The sequence below is a fragment of the Sinocyclocheilus anshuiensis genome, unplaced genomic scaffold (assembly GCF_001515605.1).
Source record: "Sinocyclocheilus anshuiensis isolate Anshui unplaced genomic scaffold, SAMN03320099.WGS_v1.1 scaffold431, whole genome shotgun sequence".
Taxonomy (NCBI): domain Eukaryota; kingdom Metazoa; phylum Chordata; class Actinopteri; order Cypriniformes; family Cyprinidae; genus Sinocyclocheilus; species Sinocyclocheilus anshuiensis.
In genome coordinates, this window is record NW_015551065.1 from 134,306 (window position 1) to 150,556 (window position 16,251).

Sequence of the window (16,251 nt, forward strand, 5' to 3'; positions counted from 1 at the left end):
TTATCATTCAAATTTGGCTGGGTGCACTGTAAAAAATGATATGATGAAAAAGCCATGACAACTTATGTTTTTAAGTTACTTTAACTCATAAAAATAATTGAAGCAATTTCAACTTGTTTATATAAGTTATACTAGATTCAACTTGATTTTTTTAAGTCAGTTTAATGTTACTGAAATTCAAAGAGCCCAATTTAGTTCAGTGAACTTAACATTTGAAGTTGTAACTTTTTGGCACTAACCGGCCAAATCTCTGAACATGGATTCATGCGCAGGAGTCAAATTTGTACATGAATTTAATATCAGAGTCCTTTCCAAGAAAAAAATAAATAAATATTCAGCAAATCTAGACATTAGTCTCACAGCGAACTAACTAAACCGCGAAGGAATTTCAGAAGAACGACTCATGAACTTGAGGAAGCTGTCCGTTGGGCTGCGCGCGAAGAAGCATATTCAACGTGGATGAGCTGAGTGAATGCTTGTGTAACATCATTTTTGGGAGATTATTGTAATTTTAGCAGAATTGAGCAGAACTAGTTATGTTCTGTCATTGTTTTCCGAACTGTTTTTAACAGTTACCTTTCAAGTTTTGCATTTCTGATACGGTGGCCGCTGTGCTGCATTAGCACTGCAGATTGTAATGTAACGTTTGAGATTTGACACATATTTGTTTCTCCACCTGTTAAACATCGTTAAGATGGGCAATTTATTTATTTATTTTTTTTTTTTCTCCCTACATAATTTTTTGTATTTTTTTATTTTATTTTATTGTATTTTTTCAATTTACAGGCATTGTTTGTCTGAGACTGGATGAGGGGTAAGTTTTGCATTCCTGTACCAAATAAAGAGTATAAACTATATCTTAAGATAAGTCAATATTTGAACCACTTTAAAGTTTTTTTTTTCCCCTTACATGTTTTTCTCTTTTTATAGGCAAACATTTGACTGAGTCTGAGACTTGATGAAGGGTAAGTTTTGCATTTATGTACTAAATAAAGAATATAAACCATATCTTATTAAGATAAGCCAACATTTCAACGACTTCTGATTTTTTCCCCTACATTTCTGTCATTAGATCATTAGACAGCTGAGTTCGATTGGTGTCCGGGTCATAGGGTGGAGGATGTAGGAGCAAGGAAACGATTTCGCTGCGACTGGAGATGCAGATCCACCGGTCAGTGTGGTTTGGCCTATTAAACGGATAGTTCACCCAAAAATGAAAATTCTGTCATTAATTAATCACTCTATATATTTTTTTTATCTGGATCTAAAATAAAGTTTACATTATCATAACTAGAAAATGTATGTAAAAAATTTTGAACTTAAGTTAAAACAGCAAATATTGTAAAGTCAAATGAACTTCAATAAAACAATTCAGCACTAGGCAAGATTTAAATTAGTGAGTTGAAATGACTTGTACTTTTAAGTTGCTTTAACTTAAAATTTTAAGGCAGCCACAAAACTTACGTTTTTAAGTTGAAAGGGGTGAAATTTTTTTACAGTGTGGTTAATAGCACATTTTTCTGTTGTGTGACAAACTCAGAACACATATTTTAATATCGCTTTACATGGACTGATTTCTGTCCTTCCATCATGAGAGTAATCCAGTAATCCAAGCTTTCATAAGAGAAACAATTACCAGAACAAACCTCATGAATTACTTTTATGATGTCTTTATGAATTTGAGTCGTCAAAGTTTCGGTTGTGTGACCTTTCAGTGGAAGGACAGAAATCTCAAAATATCTTCATCGATGTTTCAAAGACAAACAAAAGTCTTGTGGGTTTAGAGCAGGGGTGTCGAACTCAATTCCTAGAGGGCCGCAGCCCTGCAGGGTTTAGCTCCAACCCTAATTAAACACACCTGATCCAGCTAATCAGGTCCTTTAGACTTATTTTAAAACTACATGGTATGTGTGTTGGAGCAGGGTTGGAACTAAACTCTGCAGGGCTGCGGCGCTCCAGGAACTGAGTTTGACACCCCTGGTTTAGAGTGACACGAGGGTGAGTAACCGATGACAAAGTTTTCATATTTGGGCGAACCCTTTTAAAATACCTGTGGGAATTTCTGTAGTTGGTAACATTTTCTAGTTATGCTTTGTAAAATATGTTTTTGAATAGAACCCGGAGTGCAATCCCTGTCTTAAAAGTTTTAAAACTCCTTGTTCTGTAATTACAAACAGCTGGAAAAGTCATAAATGACATGTTGCACTGTTTTCCTCTTTTACTTTGGCTTACATTTGTCCCATGACAGAATGACTTTAATGACTTTTAAGAATGACTTTATTTTTCAAGCATTTTATTGCATTTCATGTGTGCGTGTACATAGTTTTTACACATTAAAAGTTATTGAAAATGTATGAAACATTTTATTAAAACTTCAGTAGGTGTTGATATTTTGGGGTGGTTGATTTCAGACGGACTGATGTTGAGCTTTTACCAGGTTCTGTTTGCAGATTAGCTTTTTTCGGAATAAAAAAATAAAAATACATGAAAAAATTAGACTACAGAAATTCCTCGATTACAGATTGATTATAACTGACCCTTGTGGAAATCAGGAAGAGAATCTTGTAAAAAACTTGTAATCTCTCCTCCAATTTTCTGCAAAATACTGCCATCTGCTGAAACAATACAACATTATATATGGCTCTCAAAATGATTTCAATAGGTAAGTAACTATGGAGGACGAAACCTGCAGAAATGAATAATTATAACAATAAATATAAATAAATAAATAATGTTTAAATTAATAAAGGTATAAATAAATACGTGTGGGAATAAAGAGAACAATAAATAAATGTATAATTAAATTAAATAAAAATGAATTTAAAAATAAATAATAAATATAAAAAAAGCAAAATAAAATCATGAAGGAAAAATAAATAAAAAATAATAACAATATATATTTTTAATTTCTGCAGATTTGCTCCTCCATATTTGCAAATCACTTTACAGAAAATAAATGTATCTTAATTCAAATGAAAAGGGAAAAACATAGGCCTAAGTAAAAAAAATATATATATATATATAAGTAAAATCCTCAAGGAAAGGTACTAGTGAACAAACGTGTTTAAAAATGTTCAATGAAATTCAATAAGATCCAAAACTAGGATCTTAAAGGAAAAAACTAGGGAAAAGGATCCTTCAGAGAGAGAAAAAAATAGTACCATGAAGACATTTATCCTAAAGTTTCAGAAGATAACTCACACTTCTCAATTTGTTCTCAGATTTGCAAAGAAAAAAAAAAACGGGGAAAAAGTCAAAACTTTTTTTATGCATAGTGGCCCAGAGGCTCATGAATATTTAATGAAGCGAAACGCACGAGTCACTCGCAGCAACGCCACAAACACACCATCCAATCAAACAGCCGAAAGCAGAGGCTCCGAATACCGTGAGCCAATAAAAACAAGCAGGAAACTTGCACATCAGGTGTAATCATGTGTAAAGAGAATAATAGTGTCTGTCCAAATAACTTAGAGAAAAGTAGGTCAAGTGGAGGAGTTTCAGAAAGATTTAAATCCCACGGCCATAATAAACAGTTTTATTGAAACATGGAGAAGAAACAGACCATCAATTTCGGAGCGGGACCAGCTAAACTTCCACAGTCGGTAAGTGCATCCCCAAAATATTGGTAAAAATATTACACTGTAAAAGTTGATTATATTTTTGCAAAACAGTTTCTGCGTCTTCGCATTGTGTAGCGTAAATAATGCTGCGTGATCATAGATCAGAACTCTACGATTAACGTTACATCATCTATCTATCTATCTATCTATCTATCTATCTATTTATCTATCTATCTATCTATCAACTACAAACCGCCACAAGTGTGCATGCAAAATCGGCATGCAGAACTGTTTTACGATGCTGTAATGTGCAAAAACGTTGTGCATGATTTGGGATGCAGGTTTTGGATGCGCTGTAAGCATTAAAACAACACTTGCGTTTTGCTGGTCTGCATGTGCCAATGTTGCATCAGCCGCAACTTGGCATTCAGATTCGCCTGTTGACTGAAGTGCAACTCGCTGGATGCATAAAAAAAGCAAACATGTTTAAATTTAAAATACACATATTAGTATATTCAAACACAGAAATCGGTTCAGAGCGCATTTAATTTGCCACAGAAAGACATGTTTTGATTTATGTAAAATGCTAAAGATCAGGCTCTGCGCGTCTCTGAATAGTTTGCTAGTTGAATCGTTTTTTTTATTAGTAGTAGCATGCCATTTCTTATTAGGTCGCTAACTCTGACCGAAGTGTTGTTGGTTGTTTAATTAACAAGAACTTCAGGTTTTTAGCTTCGTCTCTTCAGTGCTGCCTGTTGTAAATGATGAAGATGATGAAAGTTTTTACTGATTGCTTGGGCGATTTCACATTGGTTTCACATAAGTCGTGTCCAGCCTTTTATCTTTCACTGAGGTTGATTTGGATTTGGAGAAATGTAGCATTACATCACTTGCTCAGCAATGGATCCTGTGCAGTGAATGGGTGCCGTCAGAATGAGAGTCCAAACAACTGATAAAAACATCACAATAATCCACAAGTAATACACCACTCCAGTCCATCAGTTAATGTCTTGTGAAGAGAAAAGTTGTGTGTTTGTAAGTTTTAACTTTAAAAACATCACCTCTGGCCAAAATATGAGTCCATAATCCATAATACTGGTGGAACACTGGTGAAAAAAGTCCATCCCCCTTTCCACCAACGTATTTGTTTAGAACTGTTTTGCTTGTAAACGGTGCTTGATCTGTGCATATTTATCCTGATTCAGACAAGATTACTTTTTTTTTCTTTTTTTTTAAACTGGAGAAAGCAATATTATGGACAGAGGACTCATATTTTAGCTGGAAGCAACAGATTGAAGTTAAAAGCATCTTAATTAATAATTTGTTTCTGGCAAACATGCAGCTTTTACCCTTACATTAACTGATGGACTGGAGATTACTTGTGGATTAGTTTGATGTTTTTATCATCTGATTGGACTTTCATTCTGATGGCACTCATTCACTGCAGAGGATCCATTGGTGAGTAAGTGATGCTTTGCTACATTTCTCCAAATTTGTTCCCATAAAGAAACAAAATCATCTGCATCTTGGATGGCCTGAGGGTGAGGACATTTTCAGCAGATTTTCATTTCTGAGTGATCAATTCATTTAAAAGCCAGTTCTAAAGACCTTTTGTTAATGGTAGTAAAGGCAAAGCAAACCTGTTTTGGATGAAAAAAAGTATTTATTGGATATTTTTCTATTCTTAGGTTTTACTCCAAGCACAGAAGGAGCTGCTGGATTGCAGTGGCACTGGGATAAGCATTCTTGGTAAGGATCTGCATTTTTAATGTTTTAATTTCTGTGTGTAATGCAATGTTTCTGAGGTGTTTATTTCTCTCTTGCATCCAGAAATGAGCCACAGATCGTCTGATTTCTCCAAGATTATAAACACTACTGAAAACCTTCTCCGTGAACTTCTGTGAGTGTTTACATCTGTCCCTCAACTAGAAATGGGAGATGTCTTCATTCAAAATCCATATACTTTGCATTCACTCTGAACAGGAATGTCCCTGAAAGCTATAAGATACTGTTCCTGCAAGGCGGAGGCTCGGGACAGTTCAGCGGGGTTCCTCTGAATCTGATTGGGCTGAAGGAGGACAGGTGTGCTGATTATCTGGTCACAGGGACGTGGTCTGCAAAGGCAGCCAAAGAGGCAGAGAAGTATGGAAAAGTGAAAGTGATTCATCCAAAACTGGATAGCTACACCAGTAAGTAATTAGAGTACAGCTATATTTTCATTGCTGAGAGGTGCTTTATTAAGAACAGATGATCTTGTGTGTGAAATCTGTTCAATCTATCCTGTATATTTGACATTTTTTCCAAAATAATTGGTGGGTCCCTTGTGAAGTACACTTTAGCATACTTTTGCTTCCTATGGAAACAGTATACTTTGAATGAATATACATAAATCAGCAAACTTGTTAAAATTTAAAATGCACTTCACTTAAGTAGGACTTTAGCACATCTTTACATGCATTTTCATAGTTGACTTTATTGTCTTTGAAAAATGGTTAAAGTTATTGCTTAATGTACCGACAAGCATTTATGGTAAGCTAAAATATACTTTAATGCCATTTCTATTGACATTTGTGTTATGCATTTAAATATATTTGCAGTTACTTGTTTTGTAATCATAAAGTTTAAATTTAAATTTATTTAAAATATTTTAACTTGCTTTTAAATTAGTTAAAATTATTATCAAATGGTTTACATGTATTTTAGTATATTAGTCAACATATCCAAACAAATGTACTTCTTTAAAGCATGACAAAAGATTATTGAAACATAAAGATTTAAAATGTACTTTAATAAAGCTTTTCATTGTACATGATTGCAAAGTCTACTTAAGTTCACATAGCCATGAAAGTACACTTAAGTGGCATTTTATTTCATAAATATTATATCTGCAAGTACAGTTTAAAAATATACTTAGATGAAATATACTACAATTGTACATTTAAAAAAGAAATATTTTTTCAGAAGGGGCTGCACAGCTTTGAACATCACATGACTTGTGGTGATGAAGCAAACTTTATTTTCACAGAAATACCAGACAGTAGCACTTGGTCACTAAATCCTTCAGCATCTTACGTCTACTGCTGCAATGAGACCGTGCACGGCGTTGAGTTTAACTTCATCCCGGACACTAAAGGAGTGGTTCTTGTCAGTGATGTCATCCAACTTCCTCTCCAGGCCAGTAGATGTGTCGAAGGTTGGTGATACTTCATGTTCGTCGTCTTTATAATAAAAGTAGCACAGTAGTTCATTAAACTTACTACTTTAGTATAGTAAATAATACTGTAGTAGCTGTAGTTTTCACAGATATAACCTAAATGGTTATTAATGCTGTGAGTCTCTGTTCGTTTCTACAGTTTGGTCTGATATTTGCCGGTGCACAGAAGAATGTTGGGTGTGCTGGTGTGACAGTTGTCATTGTCAGAGAGGATTTGATGGGCAAGGCTTTGAAAGAGTGCCCTATTATACTGGATTATCAGGTGCAGGCTGGCAATAACTCGCTCTACAACACTCCTCCATGCTTCAGGTATGGCTTTTCTTTGTTCATCATACTGTGCCTCTGTAGTCTTCATTTAAATTACTAACATTATTGTCAGCTCGCCAATTCTAGGTAGCTGTAATCAAGAAAAACAATAACTACAAAAGCTTAGTCAAGCAGCAGTTGATTTTTGACTTTTGAAAAGTCTCGTATGCTCACTAAGGCTGGCTGCATTTATTTGCTCAAATGCAGTAAAAATAATAATATTGTGAAATATTATTACAATTTAAAATAAGTCCAAGTTCTGTCATGAAACTCTTGATGGTGCAGTCCAATAGGTCTAACTCAATCTGACATAATGACATCATTATCACATGGCGCAGCTGATTGGTTCTTTTTTGTATCAGCAGCCAATGAGCTTGCTGCTCAACATTGAAATACTTGGCTAGTGCTTGCTGTAGCAGTTGCAGCGCACTTCAGAAACCCTCCACCTTCCCCAGCTCCACCTGTAGAGATCTGCTACGGGGTGATTCCATATATATTATACATGCAGCTAGGGCTGTACGATAAATCGTAATGAAATCGCAATGGCGATTAGGCAAAAGCTACGATTGTCATGCGCATCTTGTCAGTGAAGCACGGTTCTGTGATCAGTAGTAAATCGGCCAGAGGGCGCTCTCGCACTGAAACTCCAAAAACGCCCCGCAGAAGAAACCCATTAAATCCCAATAGCAGTAGCTGAATAAACAGAAGATATAACTGCTTTCATTGATTCAACGTAACTAATAAACACACGACTATGACAATATATGGTTTATCTATCTGAGTTAGTCTTATTATAATTTTCATTATAATAAAGTATATAATAATGCAATGCTAATCGACATAGACTTTATCACTGCTTAGAATACTATGAAATATGTCGCGTGCCTTATTCTGTGTAAAAGAAGCCACATCATCTCACAGAAGGATTTATTTCAACACTCAACTGACGTTATGAAGTGAGTTTGGAGTAAAAACATGTTATTAATGTGATATTTTCACATGCTTTCAGATGGGGCAGCATTTACTACACAGAGCCGTAGTTCACTGAGAAGCTACGCAAACAGCCGTCATTATCGCTAACGATTTCATAATCGCACAATTATATCGTCTGTAATTTTTTTGCGTAGCTTGTCAGTGAACTACGGCTCTGTGTAGTAAATACTGCTCCATCTGAAAGCAGGTGATGGAGATTTACTACTGATTACAGAACCGGCTTTACTGACAAGATGCGTATGACAATCGTATTCGATTAATCGTGCAGCCCTATATGCAGCAGTATTTCTCACAGTAGCATGTTGTGGATCTATTGGCAGTAGCATGTCTCGGCACTTGCTCTGCCACAACAGCAGCAGTGTAGCAGATCTATTCCGCCAAGACCAAACACATTAACATTGTCATGTACATTACCATGCTTAACTGTCAGAAAGTTGTCACAACAGAACTAAATTTAATTGAACCGCCCTCCAAAAAGAATCAAGAACTGCTCAGAACATTTACCATCCATGGAACCTTTCCATTGCACAGAAGGTGCTTTAGATTATTTCATAAAAAAGAAACATTGTAAAGAAAAAGCTGAGAAAATTGGATAAGGTTCAGAACGAAGATCAAAACATAGATGAAGTAGATCGAGTCCATCAGCACCCCCAAAGCTTGCACAGTCCTATACCACTTCCTGGGCTGACATTTCATTCAGTAACGTTAGGTTATTTATTAGTTATTTTACATATGCATCTGCTTACATATGCGATCGCTTGTTTCTGCTTCTTCACCGCGTTTTGATCCAGAAATTTAGTACTTTTTCAGAAGATGTGTAATAACAAAGTAGTTGCACTTTCACAGCAAAACACATGGAGGGCTTGAGTGAGCAGAGGTTGGCGGGCTTGAGAACGGCGCGGCCGGCAGATTTGACGAAGGAGTGTCCGGCGGGCTTGCGGCAATCATATGTGACAACCCCGGGCTGGACTCCGCTTCGTCCACAGTGAAAGCCGATACGGTGATCAACAGCGTGAAGTTGAAGTATTCCCTCAGCGACCAGCACGGATCAGCTCCAGGCATATCACTAGAAGCAGCTTTTATTTTGACGTCACGTAAGACCCGGAAGTGGAAGATCAAAACAACTGCATATCGAATGAGACGGCGATTTCAATATTAAATGTCAAGCTTGTCACTTAAAAAGTACAGTATTACAATTTTTCTTTATTTATGCTTGATTAAGAGCAACATGGGTAATTTTATTCTCTTAATAATTTCATACAGATGAACGTCAGCTGATTTGACACATTTGAAGTGCAGCGGAAGTGAGTTTGGGTCAGTATCAGACTTGTTAATGCTCTGGCACCTGCATGTTACAGTTGACGGGAAGATTTCACGGGATGTCGCGCTCACATTTATAAAGCACAACTGATTTTAAATTGGGTGAGTTCGGCATGTTCACTTTATTTAGGCTGTTGTGGTGTTGTTCATGTAACGTTATTTTGACTCGTGCATGACACTCCTTCCGAGCTGCCCTTTGTCCTCGAGGGAAAGCACAGCGACTCGTCTTTTACTTCAGGGTTGTTATTTTGACAACAAGCACGTATAAATGCTGCGCGACATGTTTCGCTTTCTTTGATCCATAAAAATAATTCCCACTGCCACAGTTAAAAAATGTGTGCAAAATGGGAATTTCAGTCATTCTTTGGAACTAATATGAGATTCAAGTAATGTTACTAAACTTGCATGATCAGACCGGCGGCACGACAACATTCATAAAGAATTTGTATGAATTACTTGATAATATTAAGGATTATTACGCAGCTCTGCATCTTAAAAAATTTTGAAATCTCCAGTGTTACGTGATTTGATGATGTTGAAAAATATTTTCATCACATATATAAATGCATTTGTTTAAAGTAACAAAAACGGTCAAATGTCAAAATGACAAAATTATTTCAAATGTATCATTTACCTTAAAATCATCAAAGGAGTAGAACAATTTATTAAAATACTCAAAGACCTTTACATAAACACATGTGCATAAATAAGCTTCCCCCCATAATTCAAACCTTAAAGTGGATTAAGCATAAAATGTCTCAAGTCTCTTTTTTTTATACATGTGAAAATCAGAGTGAGAATTGAACAAATAGTTGTAATCTCTCTCAGGGGAAGACAGGAATCATGTCTTTGTGGCAGTTCTGCTGATTAGGGGATAATACAAGATGTCTTCACCTTACGAATGGTTGTCGAAAGTGAAATTGCTACAGAATGCATCATATTTTATGAGAAAGTGTGATGTGCTATAGAGTAGGGTGACCATACGTGCCATTTTCCCAGGACGCGTCCTGGCCAGGATTTCTATATTGCCTAAAATATCTAGGTTTTGGCTTTGTTTGCATGTGCAGACCGATCGGTGTATGACATCAAAATACCATACAGACGGTTCCTTATGCTTTCAAAATGCTCTCGAGGTATTTTGATGTTATACACCGATCGGTCTGCACATGCAAACAAAGCCAAAACCTAGATATTTTAGGCAATATAGAAATCCTGGCCAGGACGCGTCCTGGGAAAATGGGACGTATGGTTACCCTACTATAGAGCAAAACTATTTTTGGAGTAAGCATCCCAAAAATAGTATGAAACAAAATGTCTGATTTCATTCAGCAAATATGATCACCTCACTTCACTTTGCAATCCTCATAATCAAAATGACTGAGTTTAGTGACTGTGATGGGAGTGGTTTCTCATTACATTGAGATTTCAAATTCCGTTTTTATTCTTCCTCGTATTGATCTTGGTTCCCACCCATTAATCCAGATCGACAATGGCTGCTAAGGGAAACAGGAAGTTTTCTCCACGATACAGGAGACCGAAGGAAGCAGATGAAGCTGAGAGCTGGAGGAGCCCGTTGGGACAGGACAGTGTGAACCATGAACGCAGTTACAGTCCTAAAACAAAGCGGGGTCACAACAGAAGAGCCAAAGCCTCGCAGTCATGCGGCTCTCCTGAGGGACGAGCGTTTGGACAAAGTCCTTCTCACAAGGACCGAATCCAGAAGGGTTCACCTGCTGACCGGAGGAACTGGAGAGAACGACAGCGAGATGGACAGAAACATGACAGGCTTGGTAAAATGCATTAAAACCTGTCATGTAATGAAACAGTGAGATTAAAAATGTAGCTAATATCTGTCTACATCTTGTCTGTCTATCAGACAGCATGCAGAGCTGGAGGGAGAATAGCAGAATTGTCTCGATTGAAAGCTGCCTCACTAGACGGGACGTTTTACAGCTGTGCTTGGAAGCAGAAGGCAGTGACTGTGACCCTAAAGAGGTTTGTATAGTTCGAATAGTTGTATAGTTGAATAGTTTGAATAGTTCACCCAAAAATGAAAATTGGCTGAAAAAGTACTCACCCTCAAGACATCCAAGATGTAGATGAGTTTGTTTCTTCATCAGATTTAGAGAAATTTAGCATTGCATCACTTGCTCACCAACGGATTCTCTGCAGTGAATGGGTGCCGTCAGAATGAGTCCAAACAGCTGATAAAAACATAACAATAATCCACAAGTAATCCACACGACTCCAGTACATCAGTTAACATCTTGTGTTCCCCTCAAATTCCATCCGAGCAGCTGAGTCCTTAGCCATCTTCAAGAATCGGCTAAAAACACATCTCTTCCATCTTTATTTGACCCTCTAACTCTAGCACTCTCTATTCTAATTCTGTTCTTTAAAAAAAAAAACTTGTCCCTTTTAGACTTGCACGCTATTCATTTACTGCTTGTTTTCTTAAAAAAAAAAAAACTAACACTAGCTTTTCTAATCTTTTTGTATTCTATCTATTTGTTTTCTTTTTATTTATTATATAATTAACAAAAGCAAAAAAGGCATCTAACACTAGCGTGCTCTATTCTTTTTCTATTCTATTTGTTTTCTTTTTATTTATTTTATAATTTTATTAAAAAAAAACTTGCTACGTGTACTGTGTTAAGCTAACAGAGACTTGTTATAGCACTTGCATATCATTGCTCTTTTGTTGATTTTGATTGCTTCCATTGTCCTCATTTATAAGTCGCTTTGGATAAAAGCGACTGCTAAATGACTAAATGTAAATGTAAATGTAGAAAGCAATATTATCAATAGAGGACTTGAATCTTAGCTTGAAGCAACAGCTTGAAGTTAAAATGTCTTAATAATATGTCTGTTTTGTACAAGCATGCAGCTTTTCCCTTAACAAGATGTTAATTGATGGACTGGAGTGGTGTGGATTATTGTGATGTTTTTATCAGCTGTTTGGACTCTCATTCTGACGGCACCCATTCACTACAGAGGATCCCTTGGTGAGCAAGTAATGCAATGCTACATTTCTCCAAATCTGTTCTGATGAAGAAACAAACTCATCTACATCTTGGACAGCCTGAGGGTGAATAAATGTTCATTTTTTGGGCAAACTATTGCTTTAAGCAGTTTAAATAGCATTTTGGGAAAAATTTTACGATTTGAAAAAGAGGTACTCCATGGTACTGAAGGAATACCATATTAATGTACCATAGTCTTTACAGGGTACTTTAAAGAGCACCATGGTATTACTGTACTACATATTTGCAATTATTTGTGCTGTATATTTGTTGCCATAGCATATCATACAGCAGATAAATGCACTACCATTCAAAAAAGTTTTGTAAGAAGTTTGAAAATTTGTTGTAAAAGGTTTTGCTCTCCAAAACTGCATTCATTTGTTAAAAAAGTACAGAAAAAAACAGTAATATTGTGAAATATTATTACAATTTAAAATTTTTAAATATATTGTAAAATGTAATTTATTGCTGTATTACTGTTGTCTTCAGCATCATTACTCCAGTCTTCAATGTCACATGATCCTTCAGAAATCATTCTAATATGCTGATTTGCTGCTCAAGAAACCTTTCTGATTATCAGTGTTGAAAACAGTTGTGCCGCTTCAATTGTTTTTTTTTTTAATGAAAACTATGATACATTTGATATCAGAATTCTTTGGTGAATAGAAAGTTCAAAAGGACAGCATTTATTTGAAACAAAAATGTTTTGTAACATTATGAATGTTATTACTGTCACTTTTGATTAATTTAATGCATCCTTGCTGAATAAAAGTATTACTTCCTTTCACAAAAAAAATCTTACTGACCCAAAACAGTTGAACAGTAGTGTACAGTACATTGATCATATTTCTTCACATAATATAATTTGGGTTCTTTTTATGCATTTTTATTAGTCAAGCATCTGTCTGAAGTTCAGATGTGAGAAATGTAAGGTGTACTGTGAAGACATGTCACCAGCGATCAATCACATCAGAGAAAGAGCCCACAGGAAGAAAGCCAAGGTACGGAATCACATATTACCAAATTATGATCAAGATGTTAGCAGACTCAAACATCTGTGCTTGGCATTTAAAGTTGAAATTTGTCTCCTCTTTACAGGAACTGCAGAAGCTGACGCTGCTGTTGAACATCCCACCTCCTGGAAAACCCCAGTGTCATTCAATCAGCTTGGCTCTGGAAAGTGTGATCGCTGAGTTCAGTTTAAACGATCAGGATTTGAAACAACGGCAAAACGTCCTCACTCTCGTTGAGAAAGTCCTACAGCCTGTCCTTCCAGGTGTGTAACATCACAGCGGTACATTCAAAGCTCACTGAATCCTTTATTCAATGCTTTTTCAATACCTCTGTATTCTCGTTTCCCCTGCAGGTTGCCAGTTCAGATTATATGGATCTTCCTGCACCAAATTTGGCTTCAAAGACTCTGATGTAAACATTGATGTAAAGTTTCCATCCCATGTGAGTAGAAAGCGCTTATCACAAATATTCTCACAGTTTGCATTTTAATATATGCTATTTTGGCCTATGAGTTTGATATAAGTAAATGCTTTTATATTTATATTTTTTAGGTTGGCTTGAGAAAGCCAACTGACCTACTGATTTACTGTAGTTTTGATCATCCGTTTTATGAAAATACAGTCTGAAGGGCTGAACTGAGTTTGGTGGGTGTAGCTTGAAAACTCTGGGAGACATGTTAAAATTTAGTCTCAGAAGACGAAGAAGACTAAAAAGAAGCAGCAGCTTAAAAGTCCAATAGACTTTCACTGAAGGGGTCAAAACTTTTGTACAATAAGACTTATAGGCCTGGTTTCACAGACAAGGCTTAGATTAAGCCAGAATTAGGCCATTGTTCAATTAGCACATTTAAGTAGCTTTTGTAAACATGCCTTAGAAAAAAAAACATTACTTTGTGCATCTGAGGTAAATCAATGACACATATTTTAAGATATGTCAGTGCAAGTTTTTTTTTTTTTTGTCAGTTAAAACAGCTCAGACATGTATTTTAGTTTGGGTTCAGGCTTAAACCTAGTCTGTGAAACCAGGGGATAAAGTAGGGTGACCATATTTTAGTTTTCCAAAAAGAGGACAGTGGGTGCGGGGCGGGGGGCTGGGGTGTGGTTGGTGGTTAAAGTAATGCCGAAAGCGCCCAAAGTAGCGCAATCTCAAATATCAAAACTCAAAATATGTCATTTCCATACCTAATATACATATTTTACAGTCACTGTTATGCATATTGATCATAAACACAGCTAAAAAGCTTCCTACCAGTGGCCCTTCTTCACAAAACATAATATCTAGCACAGTTTTATCATAGGTAGAATGCAAATGTTTCAATACAAGCATTTCAGTCAAATGTAATTTATGCAACACTTCAAACCTTTAACCAGGGCCAGCCCTGACCAATTTGGTGCCCTAGGCAAGATTTTAGCTGGTGCCCCTTGCATCGCAGCCAATTCCACCACCGATCATTCACACAGAATAGCTGCATAGCTTTATGATATAAAACAAATTACATATAAATAAGAAGGTTGCACAAAAAATAAATAAATAAACGGACATTAACTCAACTAGCTTTTTAAATTAGAGAACTTTATCGTCCAAAGGCAGCTACAATATTAACATTTAAGTCTTAATTTCTTCATTTCAGACTTTCATAAATTTAGGGATGCACTGATCTTAACTTTTCATGGCAGAATCCAATACTGATTTTTAATGTATTTTATTTAAGCAAAAGACAAGAAAGAATGAAAATATGAGTAGGAAGAATATGGTTAGTTGCTTCATTATATTTTGATCTAAATTAGACTGTATAATTTCAAAACCTGAAGCAAAAACAGAATGGTTTGACTTTAGCTTTGTGAAATTAGGCTACATAAAACATACCAAACAGCAGATGGGCTGAATGAAAATGCAAATTCACTCTCTGTCAGCAGGTGGCGCTTAAGGAACAGCAGTGATGCATTGGAAACACTAAATGCTAGTGATGGGAAGTTCGGATCATTTTACCGACTCAGATCTTTGAGTCTCGTTCAGCAAAATGAAAGAATCTTCGAGTCATTTCGTTCATTTGAGCAAAATGTAATTAAAATGTTCCCTAACACATCTACTACGTATTTACGCAAACATTGATCACACTACAAACAAGACTATATAACTATATAATGCTAAAAACTATATAATGCTATAAGAAACAGAAAATATTCATTGTTTACCTGGATCTTTAGTCTATGCTAGCTCACCTCACCTCTTATCTGACAAGTCTTCGGGTTTGAGTCGTTCGTTCATCACGTGACAGCCCCATAAGCTTAACCAATGCAGTCTGAGCCGGAAAGAGAATTGATTAGTTCATCTTTCGAGTCGTCCGTTCTTTTGTCACGTGACGTGACAGCAACCTTCCCAATCATTACAAACGTGTGCATAGTTATCATTATTATTATTATTATTATTATTATTATTATTATTGCATTATACAGAGGCAAGATGAAAGGAAAATACCATCTAAACTGTTTCTTAACACAGTCAGTTCACCTCAGAGATACATTCATACTTCACTCATCGTGAACAGTGAGCTTGCTCTGCCTGATAATGTATTTTCTCCTCTTTGCGTCTCTGGCTTCTAATGCCATTTACAGAGAAGAAGAAAAAACGGTCCGTGCATCTCTGCTCAAATTCAAATATTAAACTGCTTTTATTTTGGTGGTTTGCCAGCAAATAAGTAAATGCGCTGCATGTTTCAGAGTGAAGCGCTGCGTGTCATGGGCTGCACTGGAACACATTGAAAACTGCAGCGCATAGGTATTTTTATTTAATTTAATCACAGCCTTTGCGATATGACTAT

The 16,251-nt window shown here is 36.1% G+C and overlaps 1 protein-coding gene, 1 long non-coding RNA gene and 1 pseudogene across 2 annotated transcripts in view; all 3 read left to right on the forward strand.

Annotated features, from left to right (window-relative positions):
- Positions 1-791: 791 nt before the first annotated feature.
- Positions 792-1,169, forward strand: LOC107662103 (uncharacterized). Its single transcript, XR_001631176.1, has 3 exons — positions 792-814; positions 931-965; positions 1,073-1,169. It is a non-coding gene; the product is annotated as an uncharacterized LOC107662103 (long non-coding RNA).
- Positions 1,170-3,382: 2,213 nt separating this feature from the next.
- LOC107662082 (phosphoserine aminotransferase-like) lies at positions 3,383-9,171 on the forward strand (annotated as a pseudogene).
- A 10-nt stretch (positions 9,172-9,181) lies between these two features.
- The window catches only part of LOC107662083 (terminal uridylyltransferase 7-like), a 33,297-nt gene continuing 26,227 nt past the window's right edge, over positions 9,182-16,251 (forward strand). Inside the window, exons 1-6 of the mRNA XM_016451964.1 lie at positions 9,182-9,255; positions 10,876-11,183; positions 11,270-11,388; positions 13,310-13,417; positions 13,515-13,692; positions 13,783-13,871. Coding sequence (XP_016307450.1) covers positions 9,233-9,255; positions 10,876-11,183; positions 11,270-11,388; positions 13,310-13,417; positions 13,515-13,692; positions 13,783-13,871 — 825 coding nt within the window. The 5' untranslated portion in view covers positions 9,182-9,232. The remainder of the gene's footprint in view (positions 9,256-10,875; positions 11,184-11,269; positions 11,389-13,309; positions 13,418-13,514; positions 13,693-13,782; positions 13,872-16,251) is intronic.